The sequence below is a fragment of the Glossina fuscipes genome, unplaced genomic scaffold (assembly GCF_014805625.2).
Source record: "Glossina fuscipes isolate IAEA_lab_2018 unplaced genomic scaffold, Yale_Gfus_2 121, whole genome shotgun sequence".
Classification (NCBI taxonomy): Eukaryota; Metazoa; Arthropoda; class Insecta; order Diptera; family Glossinidae; genus Glossina; species Glossina fuscipes.
In genome coordinates, this window is record NW_023998464.1 from 6,469,587 (window position 1) to 6,488,301 (window position 18,715).

Consider the following 18,715-nt stretch of genomic DNA (forward strand, 5'->3'; position numbering starts at 1 on the left):
AATTGTTGTTCTGGTTATAAAGGCGAGATATATTTATCGGAGATCTTGTAGAGTACATGTATTCTCGAGCAAAGCCAGGTGTTGGCTTTCTTTTGTGGAAAATCCCAAATTCATAAAACTTGAGATAAAAAGCGAACATTTAACAATTTTTCATCCACTATTATATATAATTTACATGATAGTCAAAGGCGGGATTTGAGAATAAATGTCGTTCGCTGTTAAACAATCCTACATAATAATTAAACTACTTAAAAAGGTCACTGCCGATTGATCTGGCCGTACTTCATAAAATTACTTTGGGCTTACTTTTGTTAGATAGTAATTATCCACGAGCGGCTGCAAAGCCTATGAAACCTTCCTCCCCTGTTTATTCTCTGCATTTTATATGCATGCATTCTTCTAGAAGACGTCGATTTTCCCTAGACACATAAAATTTTTTGTAAATTCGCAAAATTACTCAAGCACTTCCTTTCTATGGGTTAATGCCAGCAAGGGTATCCAAGATTCGATTTAAATATTAAAGGAAAAATTTATTTCACTATTTTTTCTCATTTTCCTTCTTTTTTTATTGTCTGCAAATCGATAATGAAATGTCACCTGCATGGCTGTGATTTGTGTTTGTCAGGTAATATGATTTGTTTGCTATGTACTTGTAGGTATGTACTCTAAGTGTATGCAATAGCAATATTTGTACGTGTATATGTGAATAGACTTCAGTTGAATTTTTTTTTTTTTTTTTTTGGGTCAATACATACTCTTAAACTACACTTGTTCATATATATATATAAATGATATAATAACCATCTATTAACTTATGATGTATGGCTTTCTTAAGTATTTATTGTGTTTTATCCAATTTTCTGCTCAATTATATACGAAATCATTTTTTATACTACCATGGCTAGCCAATGTATTGACTATAATATCGTATATTACGTGTTTTGTACATGTGTTTGCAGAACTTAGACGACCTCCTTGGTCATTGAAAAGACTTCAAATTAAAAGGAGGCAGATTTTGTATTCGACTTACAACGAATCACGATTGAAACGGATAATACTTTTAGTAAATTCTGATCATTATTTATGATGCTAATCCATTCGGAAGTATTGTAATCTAACCCCACAAATGACATAACCAACCACAAAAATGCGTACAAATTACAATCTTCAGCCTTTTTTGTAAACTCACTATAAATGCCATCATAACCATTAGTCAAATAATTCAGTTCGCACAGAAGGTTACGGAATTCACCGACTATTTTTTTAAATAACAAGGTAAAGAAGAACGGATCTCTGTTCGTATGGGGCACATTAAGATGTGGGCACTTTCCAATTTTTCAAGAAATTAAGTATTTCTGCACTCGTTGTATATTTACTCGAAAAAGGTTTAATAAGAGGATACATTTATGTTGATCTAGAGTTTAAATTATGAGAAAACGTAGAATAGTAGTGAGAGGATAGGCTGATATAATAATGCGCGACAGCGTAGATATTACTGATTTTCCATACTTCAACGGGATCTCGGAATAACCATTCTACAAAGGATTAATCATATAAATGACTTTTTGTAGAAAACTCAATTAATTGTGCTTAATTGAGTTTGAGCGACGTGCACTTCAGCTACGTTATTAAATGCGACTTTAACCAATGATTTAACGTTGATCAATAATTTCCCGGACTTGTGTATAGGGATCATTTATGAAAAAAAACCTTATACTCTTTCTAAAAAGTGCCTATCCTCAAATGACGTGCATGATAATTTCATGTGATTTCAATCACTTGTTTACGAGTTGTTGCGATTTTAGTAAAGATCCTTCTCTTGTTTTGTTCACTGTCAAAACAAAGGTTTCCCAACTAATTGATGAATTGAGGTTCGAACCGATGGCACCATATTCTCCCCATCTAGTACTCAGCGATTATTATCTATTTGAAAATTTCGAACGGATATTTCAACGAAAGGATTTAGATCCCAAAATAAAATGATTGCGAAAATTGAAGGTTATCTTAAAGGTCTTTGATTAATCACTCTTTAAAGAAGGCAACGAAAAGTTAGCGTTATGATGATTGCGCCATCCTTGAAATGGAAATTTGCAAATAAATTTTTTTTTCCCTTAACATCATTAAATATTGACCCAACTATTAGAATTATTCTGCCCGAGATATATCACAAAACATGCATTTCTCACAGGCCACCTACAAATTTTTCTTGGAGATTCTGTAATCGATTTAGTCGAAGTGAACCAAAAATTTTTGACTTGCCCCAGCTTAACCGCAATATATATAACTAATATGGACTTACTTTGCACGTGACATAGACCCACCGAAAACTGTCCCAATTCAGGCATTTGCCTCAATATCTCTTCGGTGACTAAATGAACACCTCGATGTTGTGGTCGTAAGTTAATTTTGCGTTGAAACCACGCTGAGCCGACCTGTAAACCGGAACCGGCCGCACCACCGCCACCACCACCACCAACACCACCACCACCCCCGCCGCGATGATTGGACGAGGCCATTGTGCTATTGGACGAAGAACTGCGAATGTTGCTGTTACGACTGGCGCTCTGTTTTATGTTGGTAGTCGTGGCGACGCCGCCGGTGGTACCGCCTTTACCGTGTGGATTCGTGGTGCTAGTGCTGATGCTGCGTCTTTGTTGGCGACTACGTTTAGTAGTCGCTATTACTGCCACTGCGGCTGCCGTTGGAGTTGATGAGGTTTCCGCGTGTGCTGTGGCCGCTGCTGCTGCCGCTGGTAACGGATTTTGCTGTTGCTGTTGGTGTTGCAGAAGCTGTGGATAAGTGTGAGCTGTTGTTAAAACTTTATTTGTATTAATGACTTGCTGTTGTTGTAATTGTGCTTGTGCGGCTGACGATAATGATGATGTTGATGGCAATCCACTGGCAGCGGCAGCAACAGTAACGTGCTGTGTTGCTTTACTAGACGACGTTGTTAAAAGATGTTGAATCACAAAAACAAGTGCCTGGCTGCTATGAAATTAACTCTTTTTCTCTTGCCCTGCTCTTCTCTAGTTGAAAATAACCCTTTTTTAGAACTTTTCTAGTTCCTGAAATTTATGTAAGCTCTCGCCAGTTCGTTTCTTTACGTGTGCTTCAGTTTTTGGTTTTGTTTTCACTCAGGTCTTTTGTTTGTCTGTATTTGTTGTAATTGCAACAATTTGTTGCTGGGTTTGTAGTTTTCTATTGCAATTACAATCAGACTCTTGCTTGCTTTACGTGGCTGCTGTTTCGCTTTGCTGTGCTTTGCCGATTCTAGAAGCACTCGAAAATGAAAAGTGTAATAATAACGAAAACGTAATGCACACACACTTTAGTGTAACTTTCATTTAAAATACGTGTCTACTTGTGTGGCAGGTGGGGGTTGGTATCTCTCGGTATTTGATTTTATCCAACAACCGTCGGTTTTAAAGAATTCAGTACGGTTTGATTCTACTTTTTCGTGCTTTTCTTTACACAAAACATATGTACTTTAGTGTACCCACCGTACACCACCTACGGCCAGCTCTCGCCCTTTTCTTGCCCAGTTACACATATGTATGGATTGTATATGTGTCATACGAATATTATTTAGATATTGTGCGCTTCGTGTTTTGTTCATGAATGTGTAAGTGGGCGTATGCGTGTGTGTATGCGTTTGTGTGCAGGTTCATAAATCTTAATCCGTGTAGGTACGTATATGTTTGCGTTTGTTGATCTGTCTGCCCCGTTTTACGGTGTATTCTGCTACTGTTATTATTTTTTATTATTACTAAAGTTGTTATTGTTGTTGTTACTGGAGATTCACTTGACTCGGTTTTAAAATCATTGCCTTCGTTTAGTTACCACAACACAACTCGTTCCTGGCAAATCTTTTGGGGAAATACCTGCAATGAAAAAATAATAAATTTAGTTTTCATTTCCTTTTGCTCTTATTATAATCATTATTATTATTATTGTTATTCTTGTAATTGTTTGTGGTAGTTAGAGGAGAAACTGGAAAAATATGCGACTCCTATAATAGATGTAAAACTCTTACAAAATAAATTTTCACATTTGCTAATGCCGTTGCAAAATTCTCCGCAGAGTTATTTTAAAGAATTGCAGGTGATTAGATCAATATTTCCCTCAGGAGAAGTATCGACGATCAGCAGTTAATTATAGTACAATAGCAAGCGCTTTGGACTTCAGACCATACCTTAGCAAAAATGGGTTACTGACTCTCCTTTTTTTTTATTTAATATTATCAATATTATCCATATTGATCGCGTCTGGCGCCCTTTCTTCTGATATCATTGCATCGACGATAGCTTTGGTGTTATAATCAAAGAACGCTTCTCTAAGAAAAATCGACATTGTTCGTTTTTAAATAAAATATATTACATGGATACACACTCTATTCCTCTCAACTATCGTGTCAAAGGGATCAGTATTCAAAACATCTCGCAAATGCTTTGCGATATTAAAAAAGGCATGCAAGTAATCCGATTCTCTAATAAGTGATAAATAAGCACCTGAAAGAATATCCATTAGCAATTCAACAAGGATTCCGAACCTATTAGATGACAGAGTATACTAATTTGTTAATGTTTCGTAAGGTTCGGTTCCAAGTTTACCGGATATTCTCATCTAATTGCTATTACAATCACTCGAGCTGTTTACGCCTTCGAATAAAGACAGCTTAGAAATGTTACGCGCGGGCGCTCTTTTTGAGTGAAAACATCGATAATATTTCTCGAAGCAGTCGCGAAAATTAGAGATTTGATATAAAGATAACAGTCTTAGGCTTCAAAACGTTTTCAAGAAAAGCCAGCCGTTATATTACAAAAGAAACTAATAATTTATGACGCAAATTGGTCGAGAATAACACTTGAGATAAAAGTTCAATGTAGCAAATTTAGTACCATGAAGTGCTCGCATGCGAAACAAAAAAGTTTAGTCTTCCGTACTTTATGACTAAACGAAGATCATTTTCAGAAAACAAACTTTAGTTAAGCTGTACCCCGTAAGTTGACGTTTTGCATCTTCTTCCATGAAAAGTGCATGCTCTCCCCATACCAAGTCCCATTTTGAAGAAGCCATTGGATTCAAAAGAGATTTAAGATTGTTCGACGTTTTCGCTTGTTTTTAAATACAAATACGATTCCAGATGACGTGGTTGAAGAGATATTAGTCATTTAATATTGGATGAAAACACTGCTAATGGTCCATACCAAATGCTTTAACTTGCTGCTTTAGTATTACCTATCTAGCTGGGTTTTAGAATAAAACAAAATTCAAAACAAAATACAATAAGTCAAAAAATTACATCCTGGCAAGGTTGATTATTAAATAACCCATATTGCTTCACTTTCTTTCGTCATAAAATGTCAATTATGTATACATATAAACTGTTCTCTTTTACCACGCTTTATGTCGAGAGATATAAAAAGTGGCAAAAAATTCTTTAATTTTTTAATTTATATGGGAAGTGATTATAAAAATGATACGATCCAACCCGTTTTTAGTACGGCTTATCTTTGCCTCCGAGACTTAATGCCAAACTTCCCATAAAAATATTTCGAAAATTACGACTTGCACGTCGAAAGCAAGAAACAGATGAATAAGCGCTTTTAGATCAATTCAGAAGTTGATTCTGAATCGATTGAGTTGTCAAAGTGTGCATTTACCCTAAGCCTTTTTGGCTGTTGCATGTATCCGCATCAACTTAACATACTCTGATTGCAAGAAAGTTGGGATATAACTACACTATCCACAAACCCACTATTTCTTTGCCATACGGCTTATAATCCCTAAGTACTGCTAGAACACACCAACTTTTGCAATGCTTATCAAATGAGTATTGTAATCATTGTAATAGGAAGACAGGCAGTCGTTTTGCAAGGCAATGGAATGAAAAGATACTGCATGATTTCGCAATCCAATCTAAGTAAAGTTATCCCAATAAACTGAAAGTTAAGACGAAATGAGAACAGAATACTACACACCATTGTACCACTTCTCCTGGTAGCCTTAAGATACCATTTGTTTTCAGTAACAAGCTGTTGCCATTAAACCATAGAAGGCAAAGCCAAAGCATCTGGCTTCAAAATTCCCACGCTTTAACATTTCATTGACTTTATTATTCGCATTTAAAGCAAAACACAAATGACGTTGAAAATTACAAGTGAGAACAAATATTTTTGAATTTTCACATCGAGTACCCAGAATTAGGATTATATTACATTCGCTTTCCGTTCCCAGTGCCTGTGACATTCAAGTGCAAGATTTATTAAGTTTGTGCGAACGTCTATAATAGCCAGAAGGGCTTAAGATAGACCCATCTTCGATTTTATTCTTATGCTGAATCGATCAAAGCCTGCCCGTCCACGTGCCTCTCTGTCCGTCTGATGTCTGTTCGCGAAAATTTTTGTTCAAGCTGCAGGACGAATTTTTGACATATTTCGATGATATATGATACACTGACATGCTTCGACCCAAAGATGAATGCTATTAAAAATGGTTTGGATCGGCCCATTTTGCGGCCACTCCCCACATAAAAATCTATATATGAAAAACGTTGCAATCTTCCTTTTCTAATTTCTAAACAAAACTTGCTCTGGGAATTTTTTGAACTCTCTCTCGTACAACTGTTCCTACGAAAACTGGATCTTTTTATAGCAAAAGGTGTATTTTTTAATATTTCATGACGAAAATTAGTTCATAATAATAACTTGACATAGACCTATTTTTTGGACACCACAACTTATAAGGATTCGTTCAACATTCGGGCTTTCATGGAAAGTATGCGTGTGTATGAAAACAATTTCTAACTTTTGGTGTAGTATCACCAAAACGAATGAATAACTGCATTGCCATTTCTCAGCAGCCTGCCTACTCGGTTTTCGAAAAATTATGAAAGCAAATATAAATCAAAAGCAAGTAAAAATACTGCTTACGATTATATATCGTACATTTCGCTTAACACAATTCATATATCGACTTTCCAAAAAGAGACGTTACATGGCAAGTGAATTTTCAAAAGCTTTTGTCCTTGGGCCAAAAAACGTCGCTCTGTCAAACTTGCCAATTGTAATTTGAGCACAAGAATAAACGACGAGCAGACGGGCAGACAAGCTTATATCGATTTGGAATCGCTTTCGCCGACATAATAAAGTCTGAGTCTGTCTTAAGTCGTTTCGAGTGTTGCCTATGCCCGCTTAAACTTAATACATCCTTGTACCACAAGTAGCGTAGGGTAGAAAAATTAACTTTATCCACAGTTTAAAAATTCATATCGGATACCCAAGATTTGTATCCTTTATCCCAACGATACTTTAAAAAAAACACTTTTTTCGCTCACTTAACCATCTTAAGTGTACAGATTAAATAATAAGTGCATGCGCAACGTCCCCTGTGGGAAAAACTTATATTAAATGAAAGTTGTCACAAGCAACTGCATATGTTTGCTGCGGTTAATCATTAAAAATCATTATATAACAACTGAAGGTATCTACTTGCTTATGCAGCATTTTCAGATTGAATCTGTAAATTCGTTAAATGGACGAGTGCCGTTAATCTAGTATTAAAAAGAAGAAGAAAAGGAGCTAATAATAAATATCTTTCCAGAAGATAAGATAACCTATAGTCGAAATCTATCTGAAATTATGAGTATTTTTAAGAACAAAAATACCTATTAAAGCCATCACTAAAAAATATATTGATCTCTCAATTGACCTGCCCATATAAGAACTAAGAGCTCATCCTTATTACGGCGGGAAATATTCTTGGTTAGCGTAAAAGTGAAGATGATTTCTCGCTTTATTCCTGCCTTGTTTTGCATTCCCAATGTAGGTAATTAACATTGACAAATACTATTATATTATTGCGTTTAATCAAGTAGTCAGTAGCTTATCTGTACTGCGGAAGGAAGCAATTGAAAAAAGTTAAGCGTAACGTAAAAAAAATTGATATCCATTTGCTTTTGAAATAAGAAATTGTTTTACCTAAAGGAATTTCAGATGTGGGATTTGAATATATTTTCAATCCGATGCCTAATAAAACAATTTCTATTTTCTAAGTTACGGTTGGTATGAGAATGATTTGCGAAAGGTTATCTCCCTACTAAGCACAAATCTAACGATGCTGCGAAGCTATTTGCAATAAATATATTTTATTTTTAAACACAGTAAAATATATGCACATTTGTGTATATACATACAGTACAAATATATAGAATTTTACAAAATCGTAAAATAATATATGTACATATATATATATATTTATCGATTATCATTTAGACGCAAACAGATGTAGTTAGGCTTGTTTGTATGCAACGAATTTGTTTGCTTGTTTGCTAGTCTTTGCAGTTCTAAAAAGAGGAACTCATTTAAAAAGTCGTTTAAACTATTTGGGCCAAAGTGCAATTACTTTATTTAAATAGCATTTCTTTTCTGTAAGCAACTATATGTGTCTATCTCCTTGTCGTTGCCGCTGTCGTAAATAAATAATATATTCAAATAGATTGTAAAAAATGAGCAAATCTTTATTTACTTTTCTTATGTCGTATAGTGAAGAAGCAAAAAAAAGATGACAGGCGTGTCTCCTAATGGGATCTTCGTGAATTATTGGAAAATCAAAAATCATTTTATACCCTGACGGCAACCTATAGCCAGCCAAATCAATTGTGTACGGTGATTATCATATAAAAAACCTAGGAATATTATTTGACTTCCAAAACACTTTCTTTGTATGGGTAAATTACGGGAATTTAAAGAATTGCTAGAGAAAAAAGGCGGAAATGCTATCAGTTTTATTCCTTATATTTAATCTTTACCATATGACGAAATTCCATACCATACGCTCTTTATAACCGTAAGATTCCGGGTGGATATAGTTATCCTTTGTTTGTTTGTCTGTTTGCTTAGAGAAAGAATGCAAAGAAATTTTAGAAATAATATCGATTTAAAATCTGGTAAAAAAACATCCTAGATCCATACATGAACAGATTTAACAAAATAGTTTTCCTTTCTTAGCCGTTAATTGGAAATAATGGATACCGTAGACAAGTTCGCGAATATGGTAAATATATTTTTCTTACTTGTTTCCTTTTTATTTGAAATTATCTTAAAAAGCACTCATTTAGAATTCGCGGTCATTTTATATGAGAACCATTCAATAGTGCTAAATAAGGGGAGAGAGATCACTACTTTCGGCAACAAACGTGCAATCATACACTGAACATCTTCTGGCTCATTCTGGCGCTGTCAATGACATTTGCATGGATATTACCGTATGCATGTCTCGGATTATTTAATATTTAATCAAAACAGTTGAACACAGCAGCAGCGGCAGTAAAGAACCGCAATGCATGCATGACTTGAAACAACGAAAATGAATACAGCGTAGCCAAGAAATTTAAAATTCATTATTTCACACGCGCATATATGCCAATACCAACATATGCACGTATATTTCTATATATCGCTGTATATAAACACTATTACAACAGTTTTGTCCTAATTCCTTGATGAACATTTTAATGCTAAACGTGTGACCCGTAGAAAGAAAGAATACAAATTCCAACGTTTCCGTTTTTCGTCAAATATACAAAAACACATACTTTCAACAAAAGGACGTGAGAAAGAAAGTAGAAGCAAAGTAAGAAAGAGACGTATCTTGTACAATTACCACCTCAATGACAATAAAACTTTTTTGCGTACCAACAGCATATCAAACGGCCGATCCGGACTATTTCTACTTTGAAACGGACGTATTTTGTAATCTTTGTAATAATTTTAGAAACACTTCTCCTATATCTTGTAGGATATTTTAATGGTTTTTTGCCTACAATGGTTCCTCCGTCCAAGTATAGAAAAGCTCGAACGTTAGCCTTAATTGTATTTAAGGGAGCAAACTAATGATGAATATACGACGAAAACCATTTATTAAACATTTTTATTAAAAATAAAAGCTAAAATTAATCCCCTTTACTAATGCAACGTTGCGCTATTCTTCGCCTTTATTTGTTATTCGATCACCAATAATATCACCAAACAAATAGATTTTGTGGATCTCAATGCAATTCGCGGTATCTTCTTATTGGAATCAAATCCCGGTTACAGCGAAATCAGTGAGTGGAAATTTATTAACATTACACGATATACTTCAGGGTATATTGCCCCAAACAGTAGGAAATTTGTCGAAATCAGGTTTTTTCAGCAAGACCTCAAGCTACTTTGTATTTTTAAAGTGCTTTCTTATGTACTTAATAAAGACTTGATTGCAAAAGGGAAAAATTTTGGTTCACTTATTATATTAGTTTGGGGAAAAAGAAATCCATTATTTTTATATGAACTTCAGGACTTTATTTAACATGTTTCGGATTGTCCGATTTGGGTCAAATATGCACCGTTTTGTTGTAAGGTTTGTTGCCATTTTAAAGGTAACTTCAAAATGCCTCTCTCATAGAAGTCCTGGTCTCTATTTGCAAAAAACTCTAGTAGTCGATTTTCACAATCCTCCCTAGATTCCAATTTTTTATCATTAAAGAAATTTTGCAATGCAAGAAAAAGATGATAATCGCTTGGTGCCAAGACCGGACTGTATGGCGGATGCATTAAAACTTCCCAACCAAGCTCCCGGAGTTTCTGGCGAGTCACTGTAGATGTGTGTGGCCTAGCGTTGTCCTGGTGGAACACGACACCTCCCCTGTTGGCCAATTCTGGCCGTTTCTGGTCAATCGCTATCTTCAAACGGTCCCGTTGTTGACAGTAGAGATCAGAATTTAGCGTTTGGCCATATGGAAGCAACTCATAATAAATAATCCCCTTCCAGTCCCACCAAACGCATAGCAAAAACTTCCTGGCCGTTAGTTCTGCTTCACCGCTCTTTGACCACGATCGTTTTCGCACAGGGTTATCGTATGTGATCGATTTCTCATCCTCAGTCACCATCCGTTTAAGAAATGGGTCTATCTCATTCCGTTTGGCCAAGGCTTCACAGATGGAAATTCGATCCATCATGTTTTTTTCTGTTAACTGGTGTGGCACCCAAACATCGAGCTTCTTTTTGAATCCAGCTTTGTGTAAATGGTTTAAAAGTGTATTATGATCTATTTTTATCTCATGGGCGATGTTACGACTGCTAACATGCCGGTCAACTTCGATCATTTCTCCGATTTTATCGACATTTTCGATGACCAGCCTACCTGTGCGAGGTGCATCTTTAACATCAAAAATTCCTGAACGGAATCTACGAAACCAAAATTGCACATAATTGGCTGTTACAGTATCGGAACCGTACACACCATTCACAATTTTAGCCGCCTGGCTTGCATTTTCGCCTTTGTCAAAGAAAAACTGTAAAATGTACCGAATTTTCTCTTTGTTCACTTCCATTTTTAACACGCTGTAACTCACAACTGAATGCACCAAACAAAAAACAGCAAAAGAATTTTTTTTACTGCGAAATGTCACCTTTCCAACGAGCATAAATCTGAAATTGTTTGATCGATACTTGACGAGAAATCTGTCAGTGCAGCCATCTACCGAAAAAATAATGGATTTCTTTTTCCCCAAACTAATATTATATGTATAAACAGTTCCTTACAGTAATAGATATCAATCTACTCGAAACATGAAAACAATTTGAAGTTTTCAGATATTTTCTTCAAGCCACCTTTAGTTTTTTAGCTGCTATCACCACATTTATAAATGAATTTGTCAATTTGTCCATCGGCGGGGGCCCACCACTACGCTTTTCGCATTCTACTCCACAAGCTCTTTTATTTGATACCTATACCGCTGATATAATTAAGAAAAAGTTAATCAACAAGGTCACGGTGCCTATCATATACTTTTTAGAATTAATCCATTTTAATATATTTTCATTTAAGGAATGTACAAAATAATTTAAAACATTCTGTCTTGTTTGCGTTATGATAAATAAGCATAAATCCTCAAAAAAGTCAAAAAAGGATAATTTAATCGCTTATAACTTTGTGCGGGCATGGCCGATTTTTTCCATTTTTGCACTTAAATAGTAGCATGTTTGGCAAAGTAAATGTGAACAAGTAAAAATAAGCAAAAACACACAAATTTTTATTAGTAAAAACGGATCAGTTTGGCCCATTTTCAATACCAACCTGCGTGCAAACGCTTCCAAAGTTTCTACCAATTTTAAAGTCGGTTTCTTCATTTTTGCGACAACGTGATAGCCAACAACAAACATTGCACAGACACACAGATGGGAGGACATGGATTCGATTAATTTAGAATTTCACGCTGATCGTGAATATATATACTTCATAAGGTCTCTGAAGCTTCATTTTAGATATTACATACATTCATTTTACATACATTATGGAAAAAAGGAAAATGAATATACCTTCACCAGTGACGGGTATAAAAGAAGAAGGAAAATCATATTTCTATAGTCTACAATCGAACAGACGCGGCCAACGTTGTAACGTAGGATCGTTCATAAAATGAACATAAAAATTTTTATCGTGACATGCATCTCAGAGGTATGTCTAGTTCGATTCAGAATTTGACATTGACCAAGAATATGTAAACGATAAGGGATTTTTGAAAGTTCTTTCCAAGTGCTTCAAAGCTTTGAGAAAGTAAGTTTATCCCTATTCTTCGGCGGTGGATATAATAGGAAACTAAAATGTTTGACAAGAAAAAAATTACAGCTTTGTCTAGTTTTTATTTCTCATCTGATAATTACGCAAATTTTCTCGAAAAAATATATTTCAGATAACACGAAAACTTTAAGAATTTAAAATGTCTTTCGCTTGTTTTTAATTATGAATTTTGGAAAAGATCAGCTTAAGTTATTAAAATCAAGGCTTATGAAAAACCAGCTTTACATAAGTGAGTAATAAATTTTAAGCAGAAATATTGTAATAAACGCGGAAATATCTTTGTGCAGCTTAGTTTACTACCCAGCTGAGCGAACACCAATTACAGACGTCTCCCGTATAACACGGTTTTGGTACAATTTTTGCTATATTATCGAATACGTATTCCGGGTGTTTTTCAATTGCTTTCTACTTTTATTTCCATTTTATCGTTAATAAGTGGAATTTCAATCACCTTTAAAAAATCGACCAACCATTAAATATCCTACGCCATATTGCCTAACACCATTCTTATTTTATTATAGAACACCAAACATATATCTTGTTTCTATATAAACGCGCATTTTTCAAGTGCGTTTTATGGGGAAACGGACCCAAAACCTAATGTAGTACAATTTTAATCCTTACGTATGGCAGGATCGAAAAACAGGCGCATATGGTCCAAATTTTGCAGAGCTCATTTTTCATGAAATTACTATGATATTATGGGTCACTTGATACAACTTAGACTTTTCTCTACAAGGCTCTACAAGGGTTAATTTTCATGAAAATCCTTATTAAATATAGAAAATAGGACGAAATGGCCCAAATTTGAATATTATACCATTTTAATTTCGCCATATGAGAGTAAGTTCAAAAATTGCCTCAAAGGGTCCAAAGTTTTCATAACAAATTAGAATGCCGAAATACCACTACTTAGCCACTCTTTCCGAGAAATTCGGAAATTACAATTTTTTTCCATATGACGACTTTTTAGAATAAGGCGAATATATGACGAATGATCGAAAAAGTGGATCGATGGGAAACATTTTCTATAGCGTCCGTTCTTAAGTGAAAGCACGTCAACCTTTAGACTAAACACATAAAACAAGACGGAAAGGCAATGTCAGAACTACTTTCTAATTAAAGATGGGACTATCGCAAGGCCTTCTGGGTGTTGCAGACATCTGCATAAACTTAATAAACTCATGTACCATAAGCTGTGTAGGGTATAACTTTTTCAGGCAATTTTGAAAGTTATCTACTTTATAACGAAAGTATTAAAGCTTATATTTTGAACAATACACCAAAAATACTAAGCACTTTATATTCATATGAGCATTTCGTGCGTAAGGAATAAAAATAAAAGATATAATAGTAAGAAGAGATAATTTAATTTTTTGATGGACGGCGAGCCATTTGGAGAGTGAGATTAAAAGAAAATAAAAATTACATTGATTGTTTCGTCAAGCTAACGAATATTTTAAGACTAATTTCAAAGATTTTCCTTAACAACCGTAATGTCTAATTTTAGCCTCCTTTTTAGTTATTATTAATTTTTTAACTTGAAATTCAGAGAGTATTTCTTATGATTTACTCATTTCCAAAGGAAAACATGTAATATGCGTCAATTTACAGCAAAGAATAAAACGTGCTTTTACCATTAATACCCTGAATCACGATATCAATCTAAACAAAATCGCAATTTTCATTTCAAAAGCAGCCAACGAAATTGAATTTATTTAAACAAAAACCCATATTTTTCTACATGAAAAATTATACTCCTTTCAAAAAGATAACAAACGAATGTTATTTAAATTTATTATTAAAATAGATGCAATCATTTGTAAAAGGGGACCTTCTATATAGAAGAAGCATTTGGAGTACATGCAGCTCTAATCGCTAGGACTTTCGCCGCATTCACCGTATGATTTCATCTAATATAAATGATGTTCAGAATACGTTATGGTTATGTTGCGAAAGTTGGAGGTGGGCATTTCAACTTAGCTAAAATCAGTTTAAAGATCGCAGAAGGGAATTAAAAAATTGTTGTAAATAATGGGAGAACGAATGCGAAAAAGAATGGATACATTTTAATTTCTCATTTAATGATTCTTCATTGTTAGGCCTCAAAATTTTTGAATGATCTGTAGATTTTAATTCCAGCGCTGCCATCTCTATAATTTTAAACAGTTTTGCTAGCGTTTCTAGCCAGAACTGCACAGCGTCATTACCTGACCACTGACATCATCTTTTACTTAGTTATCAAAATCAATATCAATAGGATTTTTTAGAAAAGTATTCTCATATGAAAATCGCATCTTGAAATGTGATCGCCAAAATTTTTTCATTATCACAAAAATTTATTAAAAAAGTTTTGATTGCAAACAACAAAACAACCATCATAAAAGATATGTATGATCGTTACTTTGCGGGATCAAAGTAATATGTGCGACTTATATAAGTTAAATATGAAAATTTAAAAAAAAAAGATGTTTTAAATTTAGTGTCACGCCTACTCGTTTGTTTTTACTAGAAATTCATAAGAATGTGCATTTATTTGCAAAAGCCTGATTATGTGCATTACATACGCGAAAAGAGACGTTTATGTATATAGGTATATAATGTAATGTGCGTGTTAAACTCCTTTTCTTTTTTTCTTACTTATATAGGTTATAGTCATTTTTTTTTCTTATTAGTGTATTAACTGACGCGTTTGCCAATTACATTATAAAACACTGCAAGGATTTTATAAAAACTGAAGAAATTTTACACAGCTAGAAGAATAACAACAGCAACGCTGGTGAAAAGAAAATTCTCACTTTCCTCTGCACCATTCATAGGCAATACGGTCACTTAATTTTTTTTTCCTTTTTTTTTTTTCTTTCGTTTACCACTCACTCTTCAATTAGTCTTAATCCTTTGAATTGTTTGCCTTTTTCTTATCAGTTTATTGCATACTTCACAATTAGAAAAAGAATATTATATTAAAGAATTATATTACACATTTTTTAAAATTTTCTCTTTGAATAAATTTTGCACTTGTTTTTAAAGTATAGAGGTGATAAACAGGTCGATAACACCACTGCCGTAAAATAAAATTGAACATAGGCACAAACCGTTTAACATGTCTTTTCTTATAAATCGTTTACATTCAAATCGTTCCAATACATTTGTTCTTAAATTGTAACTTTTTTCTATTTGGTGATGTTTAACTAAATTTCACAAAATTTTTTAATAGGGATGGTAAGCGGTGGTGAATGTGATTGTGGCAAATAAATCGCGGTGTCACATAAAGACAATAAAAAAAGAGGCATAGTAAGGAAGGGTTGCCATAATTATAAAAATTACTTAAGTATTGCCATATGATAAATTTCTTCGATTTTAATTTATAAAAAATGGACAATTCAAGCGGAATATATTGTATGTTTCTTTCATTTTCTTACTTTCCCTAAAGCTTGATTTCAAAAATTCTATATATCTTAACTAAAATATCAATAATGAATATATGCTTTCATAATTTGTCACAGTTACAAAATATTACAAGAATCTCAAAAACATTAATAAAACGTCCTCCTACAATTTGATGCTTTTTTAAACATCAACGGCTATTATACAATGCTCCGATAACTTCTTAGAGAAATCCCATAATGGAGACAATAGAGTTAAGAACATTGCTAACACGGTTTACAAATGTGTTGTCGAAAGTAACTGCTATAATTAAAAAATCTAATATTAAATAATTATATCTCTTTACATAAAAAACTTGCCTTCAGGGAAAAATTAAAATTGAAAATTTGTTATGGTGTTACGACAAATTAACTCAGAAATGATTTGATGATAGTTGCCCATGTTTGAGTACTCCACTAGTAGTAGACATTCTCGTGTTTTTAATATGATAGTTGACGTTTCGAATTTTATAATTTATACAATTTCTTTTCTTTTTTATTATTATTTTTAATATTATTACCTTTTTATATTTGCTATTACTTGAAAATGGTTATTTATTTATTTATTGCTTAAGTGTGTCATTATTCCGTTTAATAATAATTAGTATTACTTATTAATGCTCTGAAATAAACGATATACACAAACACACAAATTTGTTGTGATACTTTTAAGACGACAAACACTAACAACAAACAAGTTTTTCGTCGTTCAGAGAAAGAGAGAGAAAAACAAGAATTTTTAGTTGAGAGGAAAACAAACGGAATAGTGGCTTATACACGAACACACGAACAAAAGGCGGAAACGTGCCGAACCAGAATAAATCGAATTAATACGAATGTCTAAAGTATATATTTTGCACTCGCATTTCCCGTATTCTCGCAAAAGCACATACATTCAAATCTGAGTATATATGGTAGTAGGTCGTCGTGACTTACATTTAGATTAGTTAGTTTCGTGTTAGTGCACTTTTCTTTTTCACTACCGATGATAAATTTATAAAAAAAAGAAGAAAATAAGGAGAATTTTATTTGCTGCAAATGTAATTGATGAAGTTCAGCTTACTCGGGAGAAAAGGCAGATAGCAGTAAAATACTCCTTTCACGGCAAAGAAAAAATGTAATAAGGACACTATATATATTTAAATACATTTACATGTACAAATTTAAATAATATTATTAATGTTGTTTTAAAAATTATTTGATTCGCCATTATTTTATTATTAAAATTTATTTAAATTACTTTTTTTCTCTTAAATAAACTGTAAATTTGGAAATTTCTTTATATTTTATACTGAAATACTTTTCTACTCCCTGACTTCCTACTTCCTATTTTCTTCGTGTTGCCTTTCTTACAAATAGAAGTAATCATTGTGGATATTTTCGCTTTTCGTTTTTTTTGTGCGTGTGCTTTGCTAGCTGTTTTATTCTCTCCTTTACGAATGATATACTTCTTCTTTTCCTTTGACTATGTCTGAAAGTATTCTGTACTATAACACTCATTCACAAAATCGAAACTCTCTTACTCAGTCCGCACAAACATTCTCTTTTTCTCTTTCCATTACTCTAAAGTGTTAGCGAGTTGCCCTATTCCGCTAATTCGTTAGTCGCTGATATTTTTGACGTTACCTTTGAGCATTTATTAGAATGTAATCATAAGGACAATGACAAGACACTGTAAGCTTACTATATGAACCGTTCTATATATTTACGTATATCATTTCTCTGTTGTATTTAATATTGATAAAGCCATCACCTGGTACTTCTGCCCCCTTTTCCTTCCTTTCGCGCTATCGCTTTTTCTCTGCCGTTTTCCCAATTTTATCGCTCCCGTTATTTCCTTTCTCCTTTTACCAAAAGAAGAATGGGGGAAAAAAAGAAGAATAAACGGAGGAACACGAACAAACATAACCAGCAAAACTCAGTGAACATGATACGTTGCCATGAAAATTTCATCACCACATATTTTGATTATTTTTCCACAATCTTTATAAATTTTCAATTTCCAATTCATTTTATTCTTTCTCTTCTCTGGAATGTATAGTTACTTTATTTTATTTATTTATTGATTTATTTATTTTTCCTTTTGCTGTTATATTTAATTTTCCACAAGTATTAACTTAGTTAAGCATTTGTTACGATTCCTTTTATTTTACTCTTAATTTTGATAATTACTTCTTCTTAATTTTAATAAATATTCTCCAAGAAAAACGGTTAATCACTTAGTATTTTTTTTTTTTTTTCAAAAAAGAATTTTATTTCTATTCGAGTAGAAAAAACATGAAGCTTTTTTTTCTACTATTTCTTTATTCCTTTGATGCGAGCGAGTTATACAAAACGTACATCGGACGTGTTTCCACCTTTTCGTTCCGTGGTGGAGTGCTATTTCAATTTTAGTTAAAGCAAGCAACGAATTCACTTTTGCGAATGTTCTAACGAAAGGATATTAAATAATGTGAAATAAATGTTTAATGAGAGAAAGGCATAGAAAAACACAGAGGAAGAGATAGACAAGGAAAGTGAACGGGAGAGAATTAAAAATTCTTATTCATTCAGTGACACTAACAACATAACAATATCATTTTCAGAATGTGTTTGAGGGAAAAAGAACGTGTTTTTTGATAGAATTAAAGAAAATAATTTAAAAAATTCTTACCAAGAAATTGTCATT

At 33.4% G+C, this 18,715-nt stretch overlaps 1 protein-coding gene across 1 annotated transcript in view; it reads right to left on the minus strand.

Annotated features, from left to right (window-relative positions):
* LOC119640358 (UPF0047 protein YjbQ-like) overlaps positions 1–15,699 on the minus strand; it is a 44,102-nt gene extending 28,403 nt beyond the window's left edge. Inside the window, exons 1-2 of the mRNA XM_038038322.1 lie at positions 15,263–15,699; positions 2,300–3,881 (exon numbers count right to left, since the gene is read on the minus strand). Coding sequence (XP_037894250.1) covers positions 2,300–2,516 — 217 coding nt within the window. The 5' untranslated portion in view covers positions 2,517–3,881; positions 15,263–15,699. The remainder of the gene's footprint in view (positions 1–2,299; positions 3,882–15,262) is intronic.
* Positions 15,700–18,715: the final 3,016 nt, after the last annotated feature.